The 27,253-nt window shown below is 48.9% G+C and overlaps 2 protein-coding genes and 1 long non-coding RNA gene across 3 annotated transcripts in view; 2 read left to right on the top strand and 1 right to left on the bottom strand.

Moving 5' to 3' along the window:
• PAPLN (papilin, proteoglycan like sulfated glycoprotein) overlaps nt 1–8,751 on the top strand; it is a 38,624-nt gene extending 29,873 nt beyond the window's left edge. Inside the window, exons 17-25 of the mRNA XM_021718365.1 lie at nt 45–414; nt 1,041–1,178; nt 2,118–2,248; nt 2,446–2,605; nt 3,224–3,361; nt 3,912–4,039; nt 4,125–4,233; nt 6,125–6,291; nt 8,401–8,751. Coding sequence (XP_021574040.1) covers nt 45–414; nt 1,041–1,178; nt 2,118–2,248; nt 2,446–2,605; nt 3,224–3,361; nt 3,912–4,039; nt 4,125–4,233; nt 6,125–6,291; nt 8,401–8,576 — 1,517 coding nt within the window. The 3' untranslated portion in view covers nt 8,577–8,751. The remainder of the gene's footprint in view (nt 1–44; nt 415–1,040; nt 1,179–2,117; nt 2,249–2,445; nt 2,606–3,223; nt 3,362–3,911; nt 4,040–4,124; nt 4,234–6,124; nt 6,292–8,400) is intronic.
• A 142-nt stretch (nt 8,752–8,893) lies between these two features.
• LOC103272103 lies at nt 8,894–11,420 on the top strand. The gene is made up of 2 exons (XR_505101.1): nt 8,894–9,813; nt 10,281–11,420. It is a non-coding gene; the product is annotated as an uncharacterized LOC103272103 (long non-coding RNA).
• NUMB (NUMB, endocytic adaptor protein) overlaps nt 10,389–27,253 on the bottom strand; it is a 100,342-nt gene continuing 83,477 nt past the window's right edge. Inside the window, exons 6-11 of the mRNA XM_021718363.1 lie at nt 24,387–24,527; nt 21,731–21,935; nt 18,495–18,788; nt 16,762–16,911; nt 14,068–14,211; nt 10,389–12,406 (exon numbers count right to left, since the gene is read on the bottom strand). Coding sequence (XP_021574038.1) covers nt 11,697–12,406; nt 14,068–14,211; nt 16,762–16,911; nt 18,495–18,788; nt 21,731–21,935; nt 24,387–24,527 — 1,644 coding nt within the window. The 3' untranslated portion in view covers nt 10,389–11,696. The remainder of the gene's footprint in view (nt 12,407–14,067; nt 14,212–16,761; nt 16,912–18,494; nt 18,789–21,730; nt 21,936–24,386; nt 24,528–27,253) is intronic.

Genomic DNA, 27,253 nt, shown 5'->3' with positions numbered 1-27,253 from the left:
GAGTCCCAGCCGCTGGCAGCTGGTGACCGGGACCCCCGCTCCAGCCTACCCCGTTCGGTGCCTGCTGCCCAGTGCCCACGGCCCCTGCACAGACTGGGTTGCCCGCTGGTTCTTCATTGCTTCCGTGGCCCGGTGCAACCGCTTCTGGTTCGGCGGCTGCCACGGCAATGCCAACAACTTCGCCTCAGAGCAGGAGTGTGAGGGCAGTTGCCGGGGGTCCCACACCGGTGGCGGCCGGCCCCCGCCGCAGCCCAGCCGGCCCAAGACGGCAGCCATGGATCCTGGGCCCAGGGAGGCCTCCCTCGCTCCGGCCTTGGCTGAGAGGCTGTGGAGCCAGGAGCTGAGGCCCGGGGCAGCTGGCCTGGGAGGAGATGCTGGTGGACTATCACCACCCACCCACAGCCCCGCCTACAGGTGAGGCTACTTTTCTGGGCTGGGGGCAGGCACCCAGGCGAGGGGTGGGTCTGTAGGGCCTATGGGGCCTGCAGACCATTCCCTCCATCTACCGACAGGGGCTGAGGCTTCAGGCGGGAGGCTTGTAGATATCCCACGAGTGGTATAGCCAGGGGCCTGGACCCTCCATGAGATTGGGCTGGTGTACCTGGGCCCATTGAGCTGTAAAAGCTTGTGGTCCATGACCTTCGGCAAGCTACCTGCTTCCCTAAGCCTTGCTCCTTGACCGGTGAAAGGGATGTGATCTGCTGCCCTGTATGATCCCTGGGTTTGGGGCGAACTCTGTGTCCAGCTGTGGTTGTATCACTCCCCCGCCTGGAATCTAGCATGAGCCAGCCCTCCCTGGGGCCCGCCCGGTGCCCACTCTGCTGCTGAGGCAGGGCGGGTTGAGGCAGCAGCGCCCCGGGGGGGGGGAGGCAGGGTGATGAATTCCTATCCATGGCATCTGGAGCTGGGCCTCCACTGGGCCCCTCTGGCCCTGAAAGTGCCTGTGATACACGGGCGCCAGCATCTGCAGTGGGACACATGGACAGTGTGATTCTTGTCCTGGCCTTGGCCAGCAGGCAGATCCTCTCCTCCACCCCCAGGAAGAGCGTGGTGGGCTCGGAGCCCACCCTGGTGCAGGCAGCCTTGGGGCAGCGGGTACAGCTCTTCTGCCCAGAGGACACATCCCCAGAAGGCCAGGCTGCATGGCAGAAAGATGGCCAGCCCGTCTCTTCAGACAGGTGTGTGTGACAGTCCCCGTTTCCTCTGACAGGTGTGTGGGACAGTCCCTGTCTTCTTTGATAGGCATGTGAGGCAGTCCCCATCTTCCTGTCTCCTCAGACAGGCATGTGAGACAGTCCCCATCTTCCTGTCTCCTCAGACAGGCATGTGGGACAGTCCCCATCTCCTCTGACAGGCATTTGTGACGGTCCCTGTGCCCTCTGACAGGCGTGTGTGACAGTCTCTGCCTCATCTGACTGACGTGTTTGACAGTCCCTGTCTCCTCCAACAGGGGTGTGGGACAGTCCCCATCTTCCCATGTCCTCAGACAGGCATGTGGGACAGTCCCATCTCCTCTGGCAGGCATGTGTGACAGTCCTTGTCTCTGACTGATGTGCATGACAGGTCCCATCTCCTGTGACAGGCATGTGGGACAGTCCCCGTCTCCTCTGATAGACATGTGGGGCAGCCCCGTCTTCTCTGACAGGCATATGGGACAGTCCCTGTCTTCTCTGACAGGTGTGTGTGACAATCTCTGACTCATCTGACAGGTATGACAAGTCCCTCTTCTCTGACAGGCAAGCATGAGAGTCCCCCTCTTCTCTGACAGGCGTGTGTGATAGTTCCATTCTGTTCTGACTGGCCTGTGTGACAGTCCCCATCTTTTCTGACAGGCGAACGTGACAGTCCCTCTCTCCTGGCAGGCGAGCATGACAGTCCCCCTCTCCTCTGGCTGGCAAGCATGACAATCCCCATCTCCTCTGACAGGCGTGTGGACAGTCTCTGTCTCCTCTGACTGGCGTGTTTGACCGCCCCTGTCTCCTCAGACAGGCATGTGGGACAGTCCCCATCTCCTCAGAGGCGTGTGACAGTCCCCATCTCCTCTGACGGGCGTATGTGACAGTCCCTGTCTTCTCTAATAGGCTTGAGTCCAGAGCTCCCCATCTCTCCATCCTCAGGCACAAGCTGCAGTCTGATGGCTCCCTGGTCATCTACTCCCTGCGGGTCGAGGACACCGGCACCTACAGCTGTGCCAGCTCTGGGCCAGGCCCAGGCCCAGACTCTCACAAGATCCACCTTCGCATCATAGGTTTGCCCTCCAGAGTAGGGAGGCCGGGATGGAGGCCTGGGCTGGCGCTGCCCCCACTAGAAGGCCCTTGGGTGCTCTTCCTGGATAGGGACCACCTTGTGGGCCTTGTTTTTCCACAAGTCCCACTGGCCTCATGGCCCACCTGTCTTCCACTCCTCCCAGCCCCTCACACTTTGCTTTTCCCGGCTCTGTGACAGAGGGCGACACAGCCATGCTGTCTGAGACTGACCTGAGGCACCACCTTCTGATCAAGGACACAGCCCAGGGTCATGGTCCTTCAGACTCTGGCACCGAGGGTGATGCTGGAGGTTTGGGGTCTGTCTACGTCTCTTCCTCACACCCACGGACAGAAACCAGGTAAAAGCCCAGAAAGCCCAAACCACAGGCCGCAGGGACGGTACCCCTGGGTGAGGAGGAAAGGTGCCCACAGCTATGCTGCAGTTGCCCCATACAGGGTTCTGCAGGGAAATGGCTAGAAACGTGGGCGAGATGGGCGTCAGGGGAAAGCAGACAGGCACGTCCCACCGCGGGAGGCGAGGAGGACGAGCACCCCAAGCCAGAGGCTTGAGACTCGGGGACTGAGGAAGAAGCGGACCTCGGGCTGGACACCTACTCAAGCGAGACAGGAAAGTGAGGAGGAAGCACTGAGCGCTAGGGTCCGAGTTTAGTCGTGGAGGTGGGCTGGAGGCTCCTTGAGGAGCGTTAAGTTGAAGACTGTGCTGGGGCCAGAGATGGCTCCTGAGTCTAGGACCATGTGGCACATGTGCAGAGTGAGCATGTGATCGGTCGAGATGCTGGGCCATTTGTGTCTGGTTAGTTCTGGGGCAGTGGTGGGAGAGGCGAGGAGGTCACTCTAGACATTACCATGGAGCCTGGGGCTTTTAGGATGCCGAGTGTGGCTGAGCCCTGAGGCCTCACGGGTCACTGAGAATGGGCCAGGGCCAGGCCCCTCATGCCACGGTTGCTGGCTTTCAGGCTGCGCCTGGACTGGACCCAGCCTGGGGTGGTAGATGCCAGTCCCGGCCAGCAGATCCGGCTGCCCTGCCGCGCAGAAGGCTTCCCGCCCCCGTCTGTGGAGTGGCAGCGAGATGGGCGGCCCATCTCTTCTCCCAGGTTCGTGGGCTCCTCACCCCACCTCCTGGTCCGCCTCCAGCCTGCCTTCTCCTGGGGACCGCTCCACCGGTTCTGGAGAGATAGGGTCCCTCGGGCAGGCCAGCCTTTGGGTCCGGGCCTTCCCAGAGTGTGTTTAGTGACAGAATTAAGAGGCCAGTTAGCAGACAGCTGAGGAACGGCATGGAATCATGACATGGTGGGGACCTTTGATGACATGCCTGAGCACCACGTGGGAGGCTCACTCTGTCCCCAGATGTCAGGCCCTGTCGGGGCAGGTGCTGGTTTCACATTGACTCGCAAGGCCAGCGGCACACAGCCCCCCAGGTAGAATGGGCCTGAGCCTCGGTGGGTGGAGCAAAACTAGACCCCACACTGGAGTCGTCTGTGTCAGGACACTTGAAGGGGTTTTCCGAAGTTAAAAGCCACATGTGTCTGCATGGGTGATGGGCTGGGGCCAGCTGGCCCTGTGGCCTCTCCCCCACCAGTGCCAGTGGAGCTGTGGGGGGAGGCGCGGCCCGTGGGGAGGAGCCTTGACTGTGCTGGTCCCCAGACACCACCCACTGCCGGATGGTTCCTTGGTCATCCATCGAGTGGCTGTGGAGGACGGCGGCTTCTACGCCTGTGTCGCTTTCAACGGGCAGGATCGAGACCAACGATGGGTGCAGCTCAGAGTTCAGGGTAAGGGGGCAGCCGAGTGCCCGCTGAGATCAGGGGCTAGGGCAGGGCATTCGTTGTGGCTGACAGTGTCTCCTCTTCATGCCAGGGGAGCTGACCATCACAGGACTACCTCCCTCTGTGGTCGTGCCAGAGGGGGACACTGCCAGGCTGCTGTGTGTGGTAACAGGAGAGCACGTGAACATCCGGTGGTCCAGGTGAGGGTCCGTTCCAGGCAGCCCCCCAGGCCCTCACAGCCCAGGCGCGGGTGTCCCCTTCTGGCCAGGGATCACTGTCACCACAGTCCTCCTCCTCCACCCTTACCTCCCTCAGCCACACATGAAGCCCTGTGGGCTCCATGCTCAGGGCTACCGTCTACCAGGTGAGGTTCGGCGGGACTTGCTGGTGTCCCCCGGTGTCCAGGGCACCTGCCCACCAAGGCAGCAGCACCCCCAGATCATGACAGTAAAATGCCTCCAGACATCGCCAAGTGTCCCTGGTAGCAGGATCTCTCCTAGGGTGAGAACTACAGGGCTACGCTCAACTCTGAGGACTTGTGTGGCCTTCTGCCCCAAAACAGTTGATCTTTCATTTGCTCATTCGTTCAGTAGATGTTTCCCTCTCTCTCTGGAGTATGTTGGGTCCCGTCTGGGTTCCAGGGCACTCCCAGGCTGGTGGCCAGTGCCCTGCAGCTCCAGACGAGTTTTGCCTTTGTGGCTGAGGAAGCCTGTACGTCATGGTGGAGGAAGCAGCAAGTGCAGAATGTAGTGTGCACGCAATGACGGGATGGGCGCCAGGAAGGCCCTTGGTGCGACCCAGAGCTGGGAAGGTGGGGAGGCTGCAGGCGGCTTCCCGGTGGGTGTGTGGGTTCAGCCTTCTTAACCACAGCCTCTCCTGGGCTTCCCAGTGGCACACACCCAACTCCCTCTTCAAAACAAGCACCTTCCCTCATCTGTGTGCCCCTGTGCTTGAGTCCCCACACGGCCAGCCATCCCTGTGGGCGCTGCTTCCCTGCCCACCCCTCTGCCGCTTCTCAGGCCCTACTTGACACGGCCCTGGCCAGGCCTCTACCCCCTGTACCTGCCTCTATTGGGCACACCCCTCCCCGAGTGGCCTGCAGTGTTCTTCCACTGACCACCGTTCCTCCTCCAAATTTCCCCTTCAAATTCCCCCTTCCTGCTCCAGGAAGCTGCTGTCCTCCGTGCCTCGGGGTCTGTCCCTGTCCTTGGTTCATCTTGTCTCGTGCTCACCTCGTGCTCCTTCTAGGCCACCCAGTGTGGATACGCTCTCTGGGCCCGGACACTCTCACTGCAGACCTCAACTCTGATGCCTCGTGCTATGTCACGGGTACCCCACATTCACAGTAGTGGAGCATGGCCTCACCATCAACCGCTCAGCCCCACCCGGGTCTCCCAAGGTTAGAGGGTACCGCCATCACCCAAGCTGGAGACCTCAGTTATCCTTGGCTTCTCCCTCCCTGCTGGCCTTCCCCAAGGCCGTATCACCCACCCTGTGTACACCGTGGTGGTGGCCACTTGCTGGTTTCCTCCAGGCTCGCTGTGGTCAGCATACCTTCTGAGTGTGGTGTCATATCAGGCCTGGCTGTGCTCTAAGCCCTCCACTGCCCTTGGAAACCAGTCTAGACTGACCAGAGCCCAGGCCTGCTGGCTGGTCCTGCCCTCTCCAGCCTCCCTCTTGTGTGCTCCTGCTGTGGCCGTCCTTCCAGCTCTGGAGTCCCCATGTTCTTCTTCCCCATCTCCACCAGTCAGGTCCCCTGGAGGGAGGGAGCACTTAGTGTTCACGTGTGGTCTCTGGCACAGGGCCCCATCCCCAGCAGCTGCTGAACAGACCTTGTCAGGAGGAAGCCAGAATGGGACCCTCTGGATAACTTAGGCTGGTGGCTTAGTTCGTGTGTGCAGCCACCTCGTTGGGTTATTCTGCTTTGGTCATGTTCTCCAGCCTTCTGGGGGCCTGTCCTGTCTCTTCCTCTTACCCTCAGGGGAAGGGTGTGGTTGGCTCTGGAATGGCCTTTGGTGACCTCCTCCCACGTCCCCTCGGGTCTGAAGACCAGAGGCCCCAACGGCTCTCTCAGTGGTGTCCTCCCCCCAGGAATGGGCTGCCTGTGTGGGCCGATGGGCGTCATGTCCGCCAGTCCCCAGATGGCACGCTGCTCATCTACAACCTGCAGGCTGGGGATGAGGGCTCCTACACGTGCAGCGCCTACCGGGGGAGCCAGGCAGTGAGCCGCAGCACTGAGGTGAAGCTGGTGCAGCCAGGTGAGGGGCCGGTCTCCAGGCCGGGGGGGCTCCCCCGGGCGTCTGCTTGTTCAGTACTGGCTATGTGCAGGCAGAGTACAGGCTCTGTGGTGCCAGGGACTTATTGAAACTCTGCCCTGCCTACCAGTTTCCGGCGGTGGCTCGAGGCAAGGGCTTAGCCTTCCCGAGCCGTGATTTCCTCATCTATGCAGTGGGCTACTCCATCCCTAAGGCCGCAGGGATGATGAAGGGAGTGATGCTTCTCTTGGGCACCTGGTAATTCTGTAACAGACATTAGTGATAGTATGGCCATTTAGACGTATGTTCTACCTTAAGAAATACTGGCTGGAATCTCGCTATAAAACCTAAAGCAGATAGACCACGAAAGTCTGTCCAGTCTAATCAGGGTGGCAAAAGTGGTCCTATGACTGAAGAGTGCCTAATTTAGAGTCACCTGACTCTGCAACCCAGAAAGGAAAGGGCATCATCCCCATTCTACAAATGAAGCAAGTATCCAGAGATCCTAAGCGGGGTTCCCACCAGTCACACAGCAAATTAGTGGCCTCAAGGCCAGATCTTTTGACTCTTCACATTGAGTATTTTTTTCACTAAACTATTACATGTGTAACTGAACAAATTTTACCTGTGTAATTCAATAATGTGATAGTGTAGCCTTAAATTTCTCCAGATCCCATTCTTTCTATCATATTCCAACAAAAGGAAACACTCTACTGTAAGGCACATTATTTGCATACCAATGAGGAAAAACGGTGCCAATTAAATGACACAATGCCAAGTCTATCAGTTAGGATGTAGACCACCTTGAGATGTGGAAATAAGTGCCTCTCAGACTTGGTAGGACAGACTATGGTTTAATATCGAAACTCAGGAACTTCATGATCACATGAGCCAGAGGGAAGGGTAGGGGCTGTGCTCCCCCATGTGTCATTTACGGAGGGACTGAGGGCAGGGCAGCGCCCTGGTGGGAGCTGCCAGTTCCCTCAGGCTGATGCGGGCCTCGGGGAGAGTGTGTCAGGTGGGACGCCAGGGCCCTCCCCATCTGCTTGCTGGACACGTGTGATGACGGAGGCAGCAGCCCCATGCCAGGAGCAGTTACATGAAGGGACTGGGCCATGCTAGAGGGCGAAGGCCTGCGGTTGAAGTGCGGCTTTGTGGGTGGGACTGATATACAGGCTTCCCACCTGTGGGCTCCTTGTGCAGCGACAGGTGCCCCCAGGGCCCAGTGCAGTGCTGGCGCCACTGGGTGCTCAAGCTACCTGGAGCACAAGGACGTGCACGGGCGGTGCTGTCACCTGGGAAAGCACCATGCTGCAGGAACTGCCTGCCAGGCTTGTCGTGTCAGACACTGGTCTCTCATCTACACAGTAACCAAGATTCGAGACAAACCAGGTGCAGGTGCACAGTGAGAAAGAGCTGCTGGGCGACCAGATATTCATGTGACTAGCTACATATCCCACATTGTAACCAGGCGCTGGCATGATGCAGTCTGGGCCCTTCTGATGAGGCCTGTCAGGCCAGCCTCCTCCGGCCCTCTGCTGGATGAGTGTCGCCCATGGCAGGTGTTTTGGAGCCACACTGACAAGACTGTTCCTATGATCTGGTCGAATATACATTGCTTTCTCAGGGGGAAGTGGGTGGCTGAGATAAGTGGGGATATCAAAGGCATAGAACTTTTGGGGTTGGAAAAGCCAGCAGCGGAAGGGAAAAGACAACACAGCTCCTGTGACTCAAATTTTACTTGAGGCTGATCCTACCTGCTCTTCCTCCCAATCCAGAGGCTGGGACAGTTGCCATTCAGCAGTTCAGGTCTCAAAAGTCAGGGGGCAGTTAACTTCAAGAGATGTTTAGTCATACAGTCAGTAACTATGTAGGAGTCGGGGAAAAGCTGTGCACAGGCCGAGGCCACAGAGGAGGACGGGAGGCCTCGCAGGCTGGAGTGAGGCCAGCACGTAGGCACACAGGGCCTGCTCTCTGACTTGCATGTGCGGTGTTAGGTCACGGTGCACTCTGTGTTGGAGCCGACAGTTTAATGTTGCTTTTCTTTGAAGATGAAAGGGCAGGTGTGTCTCCAGACGCAGGATCTACCACCTCTCCCCCCCCCCCCCACAGCACCCGCCGCCCAGCCCAGGAACCTTGGCCAGGAGTGTGCCGACCAGCCAGAGCGGGCCAACTGTGAGCTGATCCTGCAGGCTCAGCTCTGTGGCAATGAGTACTACGCCAGCTTCTGCTGTGCCAGCTGCTCCCGTTTCCAGCCTCCTGCTCAGCCCACCTGGCAACAGGGATGAAGCCAGCTCCAGCCCAGTTCCAAACGGTTCTTAGGGCTAAGGAGGAAGGGAGGATGGACTCTGGCATCTGCTCTCTGGCTGGCAGAGGGAGTTCCCTTCTGGAGACACTGGCCCTTTAAAAACCCTCCCAGTGTGCAGCCCTGGCAAGACGTCTCTACAATAAATAAAAAAATTAGCTGGGCGTGGTGGCATGCTACTTGGAAGGCTGAAGCAGAAGAATCACCTGAGCCCAGCAGGTCGAGGATACAGTGGTCGTGAGCGTGGCCACTGCACTCCAGCCTGGGTGACAAAGTGAGACTCCAATTCAAAAATGAGCCCTGTCCTTCAGGGGGAGTGCCAGCTCACTGCATCTGGGAGCGAGTCTGTGCTAGAACTGGGTCTCATCTGGGGTCAACAGTGGCCCATCTGGACAGGGCAGCAGTTGGCTCCAACTCCTGTCTGTGCATAATATGGCTGACAGCATGGCCCTTGTTGGCAAAGTGGAAGGTGATCAGACAGAACTGCAGCCAGCACTGCTGCCTGAGCATGACAGGGCTGGAAAGGCCCCCTGCTTAACTGGAAAGCTGGTCCTGACTCCCTCCTGGGGCCACATGCAGTTTCACCTGTTGCCAGCGTGAGGCTGTGCTGGGAGCCCCTCCCTTGGGTGGGTGCTTGTGGGGCAGAGTGTTTGCTGTCAGAGAAAAATCAGACTTAGGAGAAATGACATGAGCAGGATGGAGATCCCAGTGCGGGTGTGGGGAGGACAGGACAGCAACAGGAAATGGTTTCAGAGTATCTGAGTTGGAGGAAATAATTTTTCATCTCCCTGAAATGCTAATTCCTCAAGATGCTAAAACAAGAGGCCCAGATTTCATGAGCATTCAAGTCCCTTTCCGCCTTGACTTTCTGCAAATCTTCCAGAGAACTGCCTGGCATCCAAGATTAACTCTGATGCAGGAAAGACATGCAGTACAGAGACAAAGCTCTGAAAGGTGATTTTTATCTCCCACACATTGGAGAGGAGACTAACTGTGTGACGGATGAGGGACACTCCTCAGTCTACTCACTCAATAAAGGAAACCTAGGCCAGAGGCAGAGGCCTTTCTTTCCATTAAAAAAAAAAAATACGGAGGGGCATCTACTATCACTGACCACAGCTGGTTTTGCAATAAAAATCTGGAAAACAAGGGCCACTTTCTTGGATTCCCCAGTTTAGTTAAACCAGCATTTGGCCTGTTGGTATACATACTTCAGAAAGGTAAGTGAGAGATCAGCGTGTTAGCTTGTCCTTTGCAGCCAACTAGTTATATTATTAGTCATAGAATAGTAGGCTAAGATTATAGGTAAAAGCTATGCTAGTTAGTGGTTTTCAACCTTCTTCTATATTGGGAACTTAAAAAAAAAACCCAAACTGGTTCACCTCCCCCTAAAATTTTGATTCAGTTGGTGTGGTGTAGAGGCCAGCCACTGTGATTTCAGAAGCTCCCCAAGTGATTCTGCCATGGCCCAGGCTGAAAAGCACTGCTCCACCAAGTGGGCTGAGAGTCTGCGTTTCTAACCAGCTCCTAGGTGACGTCCATGCTGCCATTCCTGACCACACCTTGAGTAGTGGGAAGCTGACTTTAGAGATACACTCAGGATCGACCTAAGCTTAAAGTATGAATGAAAATAGGAATTTAAAGGATATATTAGCCCCAATAAAGGATTTTCTTGTCACTCAATTAGGGATCTGCAGCAGCAGTAGAAGGGAGGAAGAATGAGACCAAAAGAACTACATGTGAATCATCTGCTAATAAAGAAAAGGGGAAAGAACAGCCCTCCATGGGCAAAAACTTCTACCACGAACATTTATTTCTGTTAAAGCAGATTATAAATTCTCATCGGTACAAATATATATAACTTACATTTGATTGTAAGGCCAACGTTCAAAAGTAAAAATGAGATGGGATCTCATGTTCTCCAAGGTCAGGTGGCTGCGACTGGCAATGGGACATTCTGCTTACTGAAGGGGGCACACACGAGACTATGGAAACCGGAACCCCCATCCCACAAAACTCGTGAGGGCAACATTTAAAGGGCAGGACAAAACCCACCCAGACCCACATTACACACCAACACAGTAGCCCGCGCTCCTTCTTGTGGTATGACTTAGTGTTAAAACAAGTAAAGGATTAACATAGGGAAACTGCAGCAATACATAAAAGGTAATATTCTCTACAGAGCATATTTAGGTCAAATCCATTGAAGTAATGACATTAGAATTCTATCATAGGTTTAAAGCCAGGACAATACTGCTCTTTCGTTTTCTTTATTTAAAACCTAGTGACTGTATTGATCATAAGCATGATTGTTGTTGCAATGTACTACTTACAGTGAATGGCAGCGAACAAGCTAGGGATCTGCCTGCAACTTCCAGCCTTTCCTCTTCCTCTTCCCCCTCTTCCTCCTCATCCTCCTCCGTAGGCATCAATAATAAATCAATCTTATGTACAATTTCTTACAACTAACCCTTTACCTTTGGCAAGATTACTTACAACTCTTTAATATTAAGAACTATTTAAAATATTCTAAGTGCATAAAAATAAAGATTTTGGCTTTTTTGATATATACTTATAATATTTATTCTGTTACTCAAAATGGAAGCGTGACTTCACCCCCAAATATAGCTCTGCTGGGCGGCTGCTGATGTGCCCTCCCAAGAACACTGGCGACACAGCCAGCCTCTCTGTCCCGGCCTGAGCAGAGACCATGCCGTTCTTGTAAGTCTCTGGGACCAAGGAGGCAGATACACGGCCTGAAGACAAAGGGAGATTGTTTCGCTTCCTGTTGTGTTGTATATTCCAGTAAATGTGCTTTGCATACGGATTCCTGTTCAGATATGTCTGTTTCCCTGTGGCTCAAAGTCTGTGGGCGGGGAGGGGCACAAGGCAGTGTTACCTTGCATTCTTAGCCTGGCCACAAGGCCACTTTCCCCACATCTTCCAGAATCACCCCTCCCTGTACACTGCCTGGACTTGTTCCTTGGGACCTTTGGATTAGTGAGAAGAGTAGTAATCAAGAAGACAGAGTCCCCTTTGCTTCTCTGACCTCCACTCACACCCCTGCCTAAGCACAGACAAGACACAGAGCCACAGGCGTCGATTACAGTTCGATTTCAAAGGTCTTCTGTAAGTCACGGGAGAAGGGGTTGGTGGGGGAGGGGTTGGTGCGCTGCTGGGACTTGTTTTCCAGTGCAGCCCACTGTGCTTCAAAAGGATCCACCAGGCAGGGGCCCGCAGATGCCTCTGTGTGCTTGTCTCCTGAGGCCAGCCTGCTGTCGTCCATGCCGTTGAAAGCTGCAGAGCCATTGAGGTGCTGAGCAGGGGGCTTAAGGAAGGGGCTGGCAGTGGCACTGCTCATCTCGTGCTGAGGGAGCATCTGCTGCTTGACCAGGCTGGGTGATGGGTGGGGGTGGCCAGCCTGAGGATGGCCTGCCGTGCCAAACACGTTGGCTACCATCTGGGAGGGCGTGATGCCCACTACAGGCACGTTAGAGGCTGGGTAGGGCATCCCATTGGCCAGAGGATAGGCCTGGGCAGGGACGAAGGCTGGCTGCAGGGGTGAGACCACACCCACTGGCACAGGCTGGGAGCTGAGGAATGCATTCCCCGGAATAGGTGGCTGGGAGGCAGCAGTGGGTGGAGGTGGCTGGAGAACTGGCTGCAAAGGGACAGCTGGGGCCTGCGGCTGCTGAGCCCGCACACTCTTAGACACCTCCTCTAACCATCGGTCGGCCTCCGAGGGAGTGCGTCTGTGGCCAGCCTGGAGGAGGCCTGGAGAGGCAGCACCAGACGACTGACCCCACTCGGTCCCTGGAACCAACAAGACAGAGAGACAGCAGGATCAGTCAGGGCCTCTTTCTTCACCTTACAGTCTTGGGTATTTGAATGATCCTAACATGTCCCCCCAGTGGGACATCTTATGGTTTTGGTAGATGGGAGAAGTCTCTATTACCAACTGAAGAAATCTGTGGTAGGACAAAGAGAACCTGTCAGACCATGTTGTTGACTTAGCCATGCTGAGACATGGTCTAGATACAGTTCAAATGCATTGAACCAAGGTAGCTGACAGGTGTCAGAAATCTCTGTCGCCATGGCTCATCCACAACACAGAAACTAGCTGGGTGTGGTGACGCATGCTTATGGTACCAGCTACTCAGGAGGCTGAGGCAGGAAAATCGCTTGAGCCCAGGAGGTCGAGGATGCAGTGAACTCAGATCACGCCACTGCCCTCCAGTCTGGGCAACAGAGCGAGACTGTCAGAAAACCAAAAACCAGAAAAAAAAAGAAATTAGTTTGTGTACTTTTTTTGTTTTTGCTTTTTGAGTTGAAGTCTCACTCTGTCGCCCAGGCTGGAGTGCAGTGGCACACTCATGGCCACCCCAGCGTCAACCCACTGGGCTCTGGTGATCCTTCCACCTCAGCCTTCCAAGTAGCCAGAACTACAGGCGTGCGCTACCACACCTGGCTAATTTTTTAAAATTTTTATTGTAGAGACAAGGTCTCGCCAAGCTGCCCAGGCTGGTCTCAAACCTGTGGGCTCAGGCAATCCACTCACCCGCTGCCTCCCAAAGTGCTGGGACTATGGGCTGGAGCCACTGAGCCTGGCTTGTGCATGCTCTTAAGGCCCCGAGGTGACTTCTCTACTTATCTTCTGCTCTAAAATAACCAGTGCTGGCTTCTAGACATAGGTTGTCTTTCTGGTGAGCTGGCTTCATTACTATTTAAAAATTTTTTTTGGTTTTGTAGTTAATAGATGTTCACTATGGAAAAAGTAGAAAGCACAAAAAGGCAAAAATAAAGTGCTACTTGTAGTCCTTTTTGTAGGCTTGTCATTGTAGGAGATAGGGTCCCCTCTTCCTTAGACATGTCTGTCTACACATCACCACATCCAGTGATGGATTCCCTGACATGAAGCCCAGGAATATGCATTTTATAAAAGCTCTGTATATGGGTGGTTCAATCCCACAGTCATAAGGGTTATCATGAATCTCTTATTCTTCTCCTTCATCATCCTCTTTTTCTTTTTTCTTTTGAGTTGGGGTCTCACTCTGTCACCCAGGTTGGAGTTCAGTAGCACGATCACAGCTCACCACAGCCACAACCTCCTGGGCTCAGGCAATCCTTCTGCCTCAGCCTCTCAAGCAGCTGGGACTATGGGTGTGTGCTACCACACTCGGCTAATTTTTTGATTTTTTCTTTTTGTAGAGACGAGGCCTTGCTATGTTGCCCAGGCTGGTCTCAAACTCCTGGGCTCAAGCAATCCTCTTGCCTCAGCCTCCCAAAGTGCTGGGATTATAGGCATGAGACACCACACTGGACCAACCATCCTTTCTTAATAGCAGCTTATTTCTAGGAGGGAACGTGCTTTTCCTAAAGGGATTTTTCCCAGTTCCCACTCAGCAGTCTGATTTTTAGAACAAGGGTCACCTGTCTGATCCCAGAATCCTCACCATCATCTGTGGTCACCTTACCCGAACATGTGGCTGCCATTTCCTTGTTAGCAGCACCAGGGGAATGGGCCCAAGGGTTGGTTTCACGCACGGGCATTGCTACGGGTGCGAGAGCAGTGTGGGCTGGCTTAGCAAGCACATGGAAGGCTGAGTCAGTGCCATTAGCTACAATGGGAGCAGACAACATCGGTGAAGTTAGTTCATGCAGGGTGCACAAGTGACCCCTGGAGCTGGCCAGTTGGGCCAGTGTACACTAGTGGTGGAATGGACAGACAAGAGTTGACATTTGGAATAATCATGCTATCTTGCATTGAATACATGTACCTTTAGGCAAAGGGGGAGTATTAGAAGTTGTCATTAAAATGGCTGTACAGATAAAGTCAAATGACTGTTCTGCGAAAATATGTGCAAGGGGAGAGGGAAAATGAAGCCTACAAAGCCATTTCAAATTAGGTTGAACAGAACTGCCCTGTCTTAAGAGCAGCAAAAAACTACAACTATTCTAAATACAGCTTAGTCTTTGGCATAACAAAGCAATGAAGCATTTCTCTTTTATACTGTCCCAAAAGGTCAAATTATGCCACTGACAATAATGGGTAAAATAAAATTATTACTCCTTATTTCCTTCTCAAAAGTTAAAAAATAAATACATAATGAGTTTATTTATGCTGGGCACCATGCTAATTGTATTTTACATGTATCATCTCATTTCATTCTCTCAAAACCCCATAAGACTGGTATTATCTCCAGATTACAGATCAGAGGTCAAAGTTGGTATTTTTTCATTTGCTTAATAAATTTGTAATCTGCTACAGAGTTTCATCTCTTTTTTGAAGATTTCTTTCCCTCTGTAATGCTCATAACATCTCGGATTATCTACTCTTTCTTCTTCGTCTCCCCTCATTAAAGTCTCCTGGCCCTTGTTCCTTTCATCCAGGTATCTACATCACGTTCTGCTCCCGAGCCCCGCTCCGTATTATATGTAGCCCAGAGCAGACAAGCGCCTTCCTCTATCCTGCAATATAATTCTTCTCATTTAGGACAAGGCAACATGCCTGTGGTGTTGGTATTATTACCTGGGCTTGTCCAAAAGATTCTTTCACCTAGAGACTGGGAGCCCCTTAAAGGCAGGGAAACAAGTAATCAATTCTGTAACTCAGTGCCTTGTAAGCAGGCAGATTCAAATGTGGTGGGCACTATCTTCAGAAAGACCTGAGTTTAAACCCTGGCTGCATGGTTTGGGCGATTTACTTAACCTCTCTAAGCCTAATTTTTCTTATCTGTAACACCTACCTCCCAGGTTGTTGTGGGGATTAAGTGAGAATTAATGCATGAATACTTGCCAGAATGTGGCAGTATGCTAGGTGTTCAATAAATTGTGCTTCTTGGTATTATAAATGTTTGTTAAATGACATGAAAAACCATTTGGTGCACATGACCTATAAAAACTTACTTAAAAAAGCAGAGTGAGGGGGGAAGGGTGACATGGAGAGGGAGGGAGGGAGGGAGAAAAAGAGAAAGACTGACCAACTCCTGGAGGAAAAGCATGTGGCTCCTTCCAATACCAGCAAGGTCTTTTTTACACTGTCTCCAAAGCAAAACTTTCTCAAGTTCTCTCTCAAAAGAAATGGAAAAAGAAGCTGGGCATGGTAGCTTACAACTGTAATCCTAGCACTTTGGGAGGCAGAGGCCAGAGGATTGCCTGAGCTCAGGGTTCAAGAATAGCCTGAGCAACGTGGCAAAACCTCGTCTCTACAGTAAATCAAAAAATTAGCTGGGCGTAGTGGCACATGCCTGTGGTTCCAGATACTTGGAAGGTTGAAGTGGAAGGATCAACTGAGCTCAGCAGGTTGAGGCCATGATGGCTGTGAGCATGCCACTGCACTCCAGCCTGGGCAACAGAGTAAGGCTCTGACTCAAAAAAAAAAAAAAGGAAAAAGAGAAATTATAGGAGCTCAAATTCTAGAAGACTATAATTTAAGCTACATAAATTATTTGTTAACCTCTGAATCAATATCCACTGTTAATTCAATTCTCTGAAAACTAGTAACTCTTCAATGCCATAAAAAGGCAAGTTTTAGAACACTTGTTACAGAAGATGAAATGAACTTTTTCTTTGTGAGCCTCTTATGATAGGGTAGAGACTAAGTGAGCCCAGGGCTTCTCAACTTTGGTACTACTGAAATCTTGGGCCAGAAAATTCTTTATTGTGGGTGCTGCCCTGTGCACTGAAGGATGTTTAGCAACATTCCTGGTTTCTAACCAGATGCAAGTAACAACACCCCTTTCCACACCTTGTGAAACTCCAAAGTGTCTCCAATAATGAATGACAAATTCTGCACCTGGTTGAGAATCACTGCACTAAAGAAAGCATAACGCCTGGACCAATTCTAATGACTACTGTTTTTGGAAAACTGGCTGGACACTCTAATCCTGAAGAGTCAAGTGACAAAGTCATAGGTTGGGACTAGAGAAACGCCCAACAGAATGGGATGAAAGATGGACACATGCAAAAGGACAAATGCAGACATTTTAGGAAACAGGAAGGGGAACAAAGCACACAGACACTGTGGAATAGGAAACTCAGTGAATCTAGGACATTATTAAATGTCGATTAACAGGCCAGACTCTTGGGAAGCTCAGGATGCCAATCTGCAGTTAGTAAGCAGTGTATCAGGAGCGCTAGTTTTAAAGAGCAGGTCAGAGGACACCAACCTTGGAAGGCAGGAGACTGTGGTGCCACCGCTGTCACTGGCTTGGTCATTGGGGCCGATGAGAAGGGGTCCTCCGAAGGCGTGCTGAAGGCGTTGGTGATCTGTGAGCACAGAGAGCTGATACTCTCTGCCTCCCCTTCTACCTCTGGCACTGCAAGGTAAACAAAATGCTCCAGACAGGAAAATGGGACTACCCTGAAAAATGACAGCAGGACACAGCTGGCCTTTAACACTGTCTTTCTTATTTGTGGGAAAAAAGTCTCGATTAACTGTCTGGTGGGGCTACAAAAGCAGCTTCAAAAGAGTTCACAGGCTTTTCAGATGGGAGGTGTAAGATGTCAAAGACTTATGTGCTGAGGCACATCTTCCTCCCTTGCAAATCCCCCAATTCCCCATTTCCTCTTGTTATAACACTATTGGGAATCTGGTGTTCTCTTTCTGTGCCAAGATGTTTAGGCAGCTACATCTTTCTAGAAGACATCTGCAACTTGTATGCCTTCCAGCCTGTTCCCAATGCTGTGTTCTAAGTTAAGTTGTGGAGCTAGTTAGTAATTGTATCAGAAGCGTGGATTATAGTCTGGGACCCTGGTGGATGCTCAGTGCTTTTCTCTGTAACAACTTTGACCAGGTCATCACTCTCATCTACAAAGTCTCCAGCATCAAGAATATCAACTGTGATAACATGAAATGGTGAACAGAAGTGTAAGATGCTAGAGACTTTGTTCTTAATACCAACTCTAGGATACTTTTGTGTCACTGAGAAAGCTAATTATGTATGCTGAACCTCTGCTTGTTCATCGGTAAAAAGAGAATAATGGTTTTTGTTCCCCATCTGCTTCAGAGGGAGACTGAAACAAGCACTTGAAACACCTGGAGTTTCAGTTTTTACAGGAATTAAGAGCTGAAAAGACCCTTAGCAGTCATCTAGTCCAACCATTCTTTAGGCCTAGTTTCATCTGTCAAGAGAACTTAACTCTCTGTACTTTTATACCATCAGTGGGAGTACCCCATTGAGACCGAGCTTCCTCATGTTCTGTTAGAGGAATGGTGTGGGATGTCTCAGAGGGAAGTAAAACAGGACCCAATGAAAGCACTGACCAGATCTAACCCTTTAGCTCCAGATCTTATGATGAGGGCAGAGCTACAGGGGCTGGCTCAGCTACATAGAGGCCACACAAAGGCCTGTGTGGCAGTTCTGAAAGGTAATGAATATCTGTGAGCAGGCCCACTGTCTCTGATGAACAACAGATCTTAGATTTATAGGAGAAACTGTTTAGAGTTTCCTCCCTATGGACAATGAGCATGGATCCATTTCTTCTGGTACATCTGTCGGTAAGGTAATGCTATTTTAGCTGTATGTGTTTCTAAAGCCTCTTTAATTAATTCCCTGCTGGATCCCAAATGGCAGAATAAGAAAGGAAACTTGAGATCCTTGAAGTTTGGAAGCAGGCTGGCTGAGAGGTAGTGTGAGTGCACTTACACAAGGATAAATCACAGACCTTGTGGCTCAGGCTAGAAATTCCATCATGGCGCTATCATCTATTTGTTGAAGAAAAGTCAATCTGTGCTCCATGGGCCTTAGTTTTCTTCCATTGGGAAATGATAGACAATACAATCACAAACCAGCCTCAGGGAGAAAGGACTGGCTAGTGCAATGGGATTAGTGTCTCCACAGGAAGTGATATGAATGCTTCAGTGCTAGAGCACTGGGGGAGTCAGGTGGAGTTGCGTTACCTGTGTTTTTTATGGGAAAATCTGTCTTCCTCTGCATAGTGGAAGGCAACTCGTTGATGCGAAGAGATAGCTGGCGTTTAAAGGGTGACATCTTCTGGCTAAGAGCAGGAAATCCTCGGAAAGAGCCTTGGCGAGCAAGCTGCTCAATTGGCGCGTGACGGCGTGGGATGGCGTGAGGATTGTTCATCTCCAGAGAGGCAGTGGTATCCAGAGTGGGAGAGGTAGGAGAGGATGGGGATGGTGCAGTGCTGCCAGGGGCCACTGATGAACCGACAACTGTCTTATCCATTTCAGCTCAAGAAAATCAAGAGAAAGAGGACCTTAGCAATGTCTTCACATAATTTGAGTTTACAAAGCTGATGAACTCAAAAGCCCACCAGGTCCTTTTACCCATTTCCTTCCCAACATCTTTTACAGGACAGGTTAGAAGCAGGGTTCAGATCTATTTTTCAAACAGACAGAAGGCTTACTACATGTCACACAGCATATCTATTAATACACAAATGTTAGCTCTTTTATTTTCACACGGTGATTTATAAATTAAGATTTAGAACAAGATTTTAAAAACCTGGGTTCTATGAACTCCTAATGTGAGGTCCTTTAAAGAATGATGGTTCATGGCTTTTGATGTTTGTTTGATGGGGGAGGTGAACTTTGGGAGTGGCAGAGTCAGAGAGGTCCAAATAAGCATACATATAAGTGTATACCTTTGATTAGGTGTCAAAGAATGTCAGTCTTTAAATCACGGACAATATGTATTTGTGGTTCATTTGAATAAAAGCATGCAGAAGTAAACGTTTAAACTGGATTAAACCTAAACATAAGACTGTTTCCATTGTACCAGCTGAGTCTCTTTCTGATTGTAGCAATCTCTACTGCCAACCCTCACAATCCTACATAGACTTTAGGATTCAGTCTCTTTGGAAATGCTGTGCATAGCAATGAGTACCATTTGGTGGTATTAAAGAATATATTTTAAGCTGGGCACAGTGGCTCACACCTGTAATCCCAGCACTTTGGGAGGCTGAGGTACGAGGACTGCCTGAGTCCAGAGGTTCGAGACCAGCCTGGGCAACCTGGTAAGACCTTGTCTCCACAATAAATACAAAAATTAGCTGGGTATGGTGGCCCATGTCTGTGGTTCCAGCTACTTGGAAGGCTGAGGTGGAAGGGTGGAAGGATCACCTGAGCCTAGCAGGTTGAAGCTGCAGTGGCCATGAGTGTGCCACTGCACTCCAGCCTGGTGACACAGTGAGACTCTGACTAAAAAAAAAAAAAAAAAAGAAAGAAAAAAGAAAAGAAAATCACTAAAGCACACTAAATAATAGCTATACACATGAAACTTTCTAGTAAAGACAGCATGATGTTTTTTCTTCTTTGGTTTCCTGGTACAGATATTTACAAGAAATGAAAAAAATCACCACCAATAATTTCATTTCAAATAAAAATATGTATTTCTTTTTTGTTTAAAAATGTGAACTGAAGCCGGGCTCGGTGGCTCAGCCTGTAATCCCGCGCCTTTGGGAGGCTGAGGTGAGTGGATTGCCTGAGCCTGCGGGTTCGAGACCTGCCTGGGCAACTTGGTGAGACCTCATCTCTACAATAAATCAAAAATGAGCCAGGTGTGGTAGCGAATGCCTGTAGTTCCAGCTACTTGGAAGGCTGAGGCGGAAGGATCGCTGGAGCCCAGCAGGTCGAGGCTGCGGTGGCCGGGAGCGGCCATTGCACTCCAGTCTGGGTGACAGAGTGAGACTACAACTCAAAAAAAAAATGTGAACTGAAGCCGGGCTCAGTGGCTCAGCCTATAATCCCGCGCCTTTGGGAAGCTGAGGTGAGTGGATTGCCTGAGCCGGCGGGTTCGCGACCCGCCTGGGCAGCGAGACCTCATCTCTACAATAAATCAAAAAATCAGCCAGGCGTGGTAGCGCATGCCTGTAATTCCAGCTACTCAGAAGGCTGAGGCGGAAGGATCGCTGGAGCCCAGGAGGCGAGGCTGCGGTGGCCGGGAGCGGCCACTGCACTCCAGTCTGGGCGACTGAGTGAGACTCCAACTCAAAAAATAAAAAATGTGAACTGTTTGGGCCGGTATTAGATCAATGATGTTATTCAAAATGGCTGGTTTAGAACTAAAAGATTATAGTGAAAAAATTATCAAAATTATATTAATATCTATTAGTTACATTGAGCTGTTTTTGTTTTTCTTGTTGATATTAACCCTAGCTATAATCAAGAGTGAAAAATGTTTTCAAAACCCTATCACTGGCCAGGCTCGGTGGCTCAGCCTGTAATCCCAGTGCCTTGGGAGGCCGAGGTGAGTGGACTGTCTGAGCCCAAGGGTTCGAGACCAGCCCAGGCAACTCGGTGAGACTTCGTCTCTACAATAAAATAAAAAATAGCCAGGCGTGGTAGCGCGTGTCTGTAGTTCCAGCTACTCGGAAGGCTGAGGTGGAAGGATCGCTGGAGCCCAGGAAGTTGACACCGGAGTGTCCATAAGCGTGCCTGCCACTGCACTGTAGCCTGGGCAAGAAGTGAGACTCCAACTCAAAAAAACCCCAAAAAACCCTATCACTTAGTTCTAAAATACACTCAACCCAAATTTACAAACTCCTGAGTAACTTGAAAGTTTGTACAGGCATTTCTGCTATGACTCCATGTGTACCTAAAAAAACTCACATTTTACAAAATCACACACTAAAAGTAACAGGGCTACGGGAAAAAGAGTTAGGGCTGACCTCTCAAAATCTATAACTTTTGTGACTAGAAAGCACTAAAAACAGCAGCAATACAGTTTCACTGTTAAAAACAGTATCACTGTTAAATCTCTGTCAGTCTCCTAGTCAGCAGATCTTTCACAGCCTTAAACCCTGGGACTTGTGCTTCTTCCTTCAAACTGCAGATACTTGATTAGCATTTGTTTCTCATAGAGCTCAGCTGCATCAGAATTAAAATTCTGTTCCAGGATGGGAGGGAGAGGTAAGAGTTGTCTTTGCAGTTTCTTCAACTGCTCCCCAGATAGCTTCCTATACTGGAAAGAGTAAACGTTGTTGAAGCCATTAAACTAGCCACTCTAAAGGAAGACACTTTTGTAAGGTTTTCAGCTGTGTTACTAAAGTCTTCTTATATTGTGAAGAGTTTTCTTTGATTATGAGAAAATGTGTCCTTGAGAGTTTTATGATATTACTCTGTTGGGACAAACTGTGTTAAATAAATATACAATGTGATAGAACAGAGTGTACCTTTCTTGGCATCTTGCATTTGTTTCATGACCTCCTCTCTTTCTGCTTGTTCAGTGGCTGTTGTGACACGGAATGATCCTTCTCTTGTAAAAGTGGTCCGACTAGCATCAAAAGTGGCAGTCACTCCACATTCCTTCTCTCGCTTCTGCTTACGCTCTAAACAGGCTGCAAAAGCACAGCCCACTGCATGGCTCAACCTTTCACCCTGTAGACAGCAAAAGCTTTTTCAGAGTTACAGTACCAAAAATTTCATACAAACAAGTCTGTTTTTACTAGGGCAAGATGTTGCAAACTCCAGCTTAAAATTAATGTAAATGAATAAATTATCTCAGGTAGTACTTATGACACTGCAATTATATGAGCTGTAACAGGCCTTGGGTAAAATCTAAAGTCCTTTGTGAGCAGCTATGGAGAGCTCCTTGTCATGCAAGTTCCCTGTCAGGTGAGCTCTGGCTACCAGCTTAGAAGACCCTGTTCAGAGATCTAAGCCTCAACATGCAAATTTCTAGTTGACCTTCAGGGAACAGTGGAAATATTTACCAGGCATTTCTACGAAACCAGTGGAATGGCAAGGAAAATTTCAGAAACTTATATGTATTAAAATAAAGGTGCAAACTTAAAACTTCTGATACAAATAAATACAACCCCAATGACTACAAAGAAAAAAGAAAGCTTACTTCCTGTTCCCCGTTTCTGAATGCTCTCCCTCTAAGCAGCCCTCCAGGTGTGGCCCTCAGGCCCTCTCATATCTTCTCCAGATCGCTCTATTCCTAACTCTACCTCCCAAGTACACACAGGTAATGGTGAAAGCATGTTTTCACCCACGCTCTTTACTTATACAAAAAATTAAACAGATAAAACATACGTGTGTATAGAAGCAGTGGGGGACTTACATAAACTAAACATTGCTTTGTAGATACACTGGATTACCCAGAGTCAATTTAATAAATCAATGGATTATTTTTAGCAGGGTTATCATTTTAAACTATATCCCTAATTGTAGAATAAAAAAGCTAGTGATGGTATAATAACTGTTGGTATCATTCATAGTGAAAAGAGATATTTGGGAACAGGGAGTCTTTTGTGGTGTTCTTAGAATCACACCATGTAGGCAGCTGCTCCTACATACGGCTCTGAACAAGTTATTTCACTGGATTTTGCATGCCAGTATCAGATATCCTACACAGATAATGTTTAAAATGCTCTTTGTCCCTAAGATGTTATACGACTATAAATCTTTTGACTGTTTATTAAAGACTAATAGACGGCTGGGCGCAGTGGCTCACACCTATAATCCCAGCACTTTGAGAGGGCAAGGTGAGAGGATTGCCTGAGTCCATGGGTTAAAGACCAGCCTGGGCAACTTGGCGAGACCTCATCTCTACAATAAATTTAAAAATTTAAAAAAACTAGTGCAATTGCTGGCAGAAAGATTAACTGAGCTTAGCAGGTCAAGGCCGCGGTGACCATGAGCATGCCACTGCATTCCACCCTGGGTGACAGAGTGAATCCAACTCAAAAAAAAAAAGGCCAGGTGCAGTGGCTCAAGCCTGTAATCCCAGCACTTTGGGAGGCCAATGCGAGAGGACTGTCTGAATCTGTGGGTTAGAGACCAGCCTGGGCAACATGGTGAGACTGTCTCTACAATTAAAAAAAAAAATTAGCTGAGTGTGGTAGCACGCCTGTAGTTCCAGCATTTTGGAAGGCTGAGGTGGAAGGATTGCCAGAGCCCAGCAGGTTGATGCTGGGGTGGCCGTGAGTGTGACATTGCACTTCAGCCAGGGCAACGGAGTGAGATTCTGACTCAAAAAAAACCAAAAAACAAAAAACAATAGACTTATTCTATGAATCCACATGAAATCCCACCTAGCTTTTCAGGAGGATGATCTAAGTAAGGTTAGACGTTCAAGCATGACATGGAAAGAGTACTGAAAGATTCTCAGAAGCCATCTGCATTTGAACACAGCTCTATAATAAGGGCACAGCATAGGCCGAGGACGCTTATTTCTCCTAGGCCTAGGGCAGAAGTTCTTAAAGAGTAATCTTACCCCTAATCAGCAGTATCATCTGGGAGCTTGTTACTAGTGCAAATTCTCAAGCCCCAACCCCAAACCTAATGAATGGAAACACTGGAGGTGGGATCCAGCAATCTGTGTTATGAAACAAGCCCACCGGGTGATTATGAGATAGCAGCACTACTGGCCTAGGAGACACAAACAGCTTGCAGGGCCAAGATTTGACAATAAAATGGTTTTAAAATTAGCACCAGGAAACTCTTGAGCTCTAGATTTTGTAAGTGTAGTCAGCAAAATACATTGTGGTTTGTGGTTTTCTTAGGGTCTGAAAGACAGAGGGAAAAGTGTAGGTTAGTATTTCAACTCATTTTCAAAGCACCTGTGTCAAACCAAGGACAAACAGCTTAAACAATACTAGCTACAACTTTGGGAGCAGTTACTCTGTGAGTTGTAACTTACAGGGTCACAAGAGTGTGAATTATTTGAATAAAAGGAGTGAAAGTAGGCTAGTTTAGGCACATCCAGGAGTAGCTGCAGCAGCCAAGACTTGTTGAAAATGTAGTGGAAACTGCTTGGTTGAACAAACCCGGAAGGAGCTCAGCTAAATGAGAGCCCCCATAATTACATGTTGCTGGACTCACTGTGTCCTTGACAGCCATGAAGCAGTGACAGATCCAGCGCCGAGTGGTGCCATCGCGACATATGTAGGAGAAGGCTCTATCAAAGTTCCTATCTGGGGCACAAAAGGAAACTTTCTCTATCGTCTGGTCAACTATGAGGTCCTAGAAAATGGGAAGCACAGAGGAAGAGAGGACTTATGAAGTTATTCAAGTTTCTCAGAATAAACATAGGATGTTCATATCACAACACAGAATCCCCACATCTGACGCAGCAAGGCTGTGTGTCCAGCTGTTTAAGACACAGCTGAGAATGTGACTGAGGAGACATTGCAGAGGCACTTGCCCAACATGCCTCCTTTACCTCATCCACAGGTTGTAAACATATGCTTGCTGATTCTTAGTTTTAGATCTCTTCCATGGCTGAGACCATGTCCAATTTGACAATACATATAAATCAATGTATTTATAAATATCAGCAAATACATGATAGTCATGCTTCTGTTACCTTTATTACACAAATTAGCAATATATTTTATGCTATGTTGCCCAGGTTGGCCTCAAGTGATCCTTCTGCTTTGGCCTCCCAAAATGCTGGGATTAGAGGCATGAGTTACTGTGTATGGCCTGAATTTTTTATTTTAGATACTGTACTTTTCAGGTGTAGAATTTCTATCTGGTTATTTTTCATTTTCTATTCTCTGCTGATACTTTTTAGTTCTTCACTCAATATAAGCATTTTTCTTTTACATCACTGAGTATAGTTATAATACCTGCTTTAAAATTGTTGTCCAGGCCGGGTTCGGTGGCTTAGCCTATAATCCCAGCACTTTGGGAGGCCGAGGCGAGTGGATTGCCTGAACCTGCAGGTTCGAGACCCGCTTGGGCAACTTGGTGAGACTTCATCTCTACAATAAATCAAAAATTAGCTGGGCGTGGCAGCATGTGCCTGTAGTTCCGGCTACTTGGAAGGCTGAGGTGGAAGGAGCCGGAGCCCAACAAGGCAAGGCTGCAGTGGCTGGGAGCGTGCCACTGCACTCCAGTCTGGGCAACAGAGTGAGACTCCAACTCAAAAAATAATAATAATAAAATAAAATCCTTGTTTGCTAATTCCCACATCTAGGTCATCTAGAGGCTGAATTTCTACTGACTGTCATTTCAACGAGAACAAGCCAGGTTTGTATGTTTCTTCGTACACTGAGTAACTACACTGCACTGTAGACATTGTGAATGCTGTATGTTGAGAGTCTGGATTCTATTACATTCCTTGGAAGTGTTATGTTTTTGGTTTTATCAGGTAGTTAATTTGGTTATACTCAAGTGGAAAACTCTATTTTTTGTACAGCCACTCAAATATCAGTTTTTATATACTTTGCTGGGTCATCTGGAGTCTGCCTTACACCTGCATGGCTAAAGGATCAGCGATTTGGGCTGAATTTATATACAGAACTTGGGGGCTCCCTTTCTTTGGCTCTCTCATTCCTAGGATTTCTTTTTCACTTTTTAGTAGCTGCTACTACCTCAAATTCTGTCTTCTGGCTTTTTAGACCAGAAAGACAAATCATTTCCCACTGAAGTTTTAGCTATCCTATATGGCACAGACCAGGGCATGTTCTTAGGCTAGAAGCTGCGAGTGGATAACTACCTAATGCAATTTCCTTCCTCAAGGGTCAGCTTCCCTCCACAATTATTTTTTAGTGCCTTCAGATAACTAAGTTATTTTGTTTAGAGTTTACAATTGTTTGCAGGAGGGTCTGTCCAATAGGAGCTTTATTCAGCCACTGCTAGAAGTGAAACATACTGAAGCCACTTTTAAAAAATTGTTTTCAATTTTTTCTTCTTTGTAGTATAAATTTCATTTTCCATTCACATTTCCAACTACAATTCAACCACATTTTCCATTCACAATTCAATTAATTTATCCTTTTTCCTAAGAAACAATCCAAGAGTTCCTATAGTACTCAAGAAGGAATACTGTAAGACACAGGTGGGGAGATGGGACAGAAAGGCAATTTGACACAGTTTCTTGTACAGATTAGGGACTTAAAATTTCAGCTATGATAAATTTGTGTAGATCATGGTATGACCTTATCACAAACACTGATTCCAACACTGCATTAGTCTCTGCTTATAGCGAAATATAAAGGTGAGGAGATGGGTCCAATGGTGACAAGTCACCAATTATTACCACTCAATGTGGAAAAAACTATTAATGGATGCCAGTGCTGTAAATCGCCACCAGGGGGCAACAGCACTTTCTAGCTATGTATTACAATCAATTTCATCCAATCACTAATGAAAAATGTACAAGGTTGTAAAAATAAGTAGATTAAATAACTGTTTTCAACAGTAATGTGCCAAAACTTATGCCCATTGCTTCTCCTGAACTTTAAAAAAGACTTCAATTGAAGGTCAAAGGACTAAAATGTAGCTATACTAAATCACTTAAAATGTATCAGGCAAGTTGCCAATCAAAACTTTTTAGTGACATTTGAATTTTTTGAAAAAAATTATCATCCTGTTAAATTTTTTCCTGACTTTTGGTCTCCTAGGGAAGTTAATAATTAATAATCAGGCCGGGTGCAGTGGCTCAAGCCTGTTATCCCAGTACATTGGGAGACTGAGGCGAGAGAACTGCCTGAACTTAGGGGTTCGAGAACAGCCTGGACAACTTGGCAAAACCTTGTCTCTACAATAAAACAAAAAATTAGCTGGTGTGGGCACGCGCACCTGTAGTTTCAGCTACTTGGAAGGCTGAGGTGGAAGGACCAACTATGCCCAGCAGGTCGAGGTTGCGGATGGCTGTGAGCGTGCCACTGCACTCCAGCCTGGGCGACAGTATAAGACTCCAACTCAAAAAAAACCCCAAAACCAAAAAAAAAAAAAAAAAA

Source organism: Carlito syrichta, unplaced genomic scaffold, assembly GCF_000164805.1.
Source record: "Carlito syrichta isolate Samal-C Ts95f unplaced genomic scaffold, Tarsius_syrichta-2.0.1 Scaffold312129, whole genome shotgun sequence".
Taxonomy (NCBI): domain Eukaryota; kingdom Metazoa; phylum Chordata; class Mammalia; order Primates; family Tarsiidae; genus Carlito; species Carlito syrichta.
This window is presented reverse-complemented; position numbering and strand designations above follow the sequence as displayed.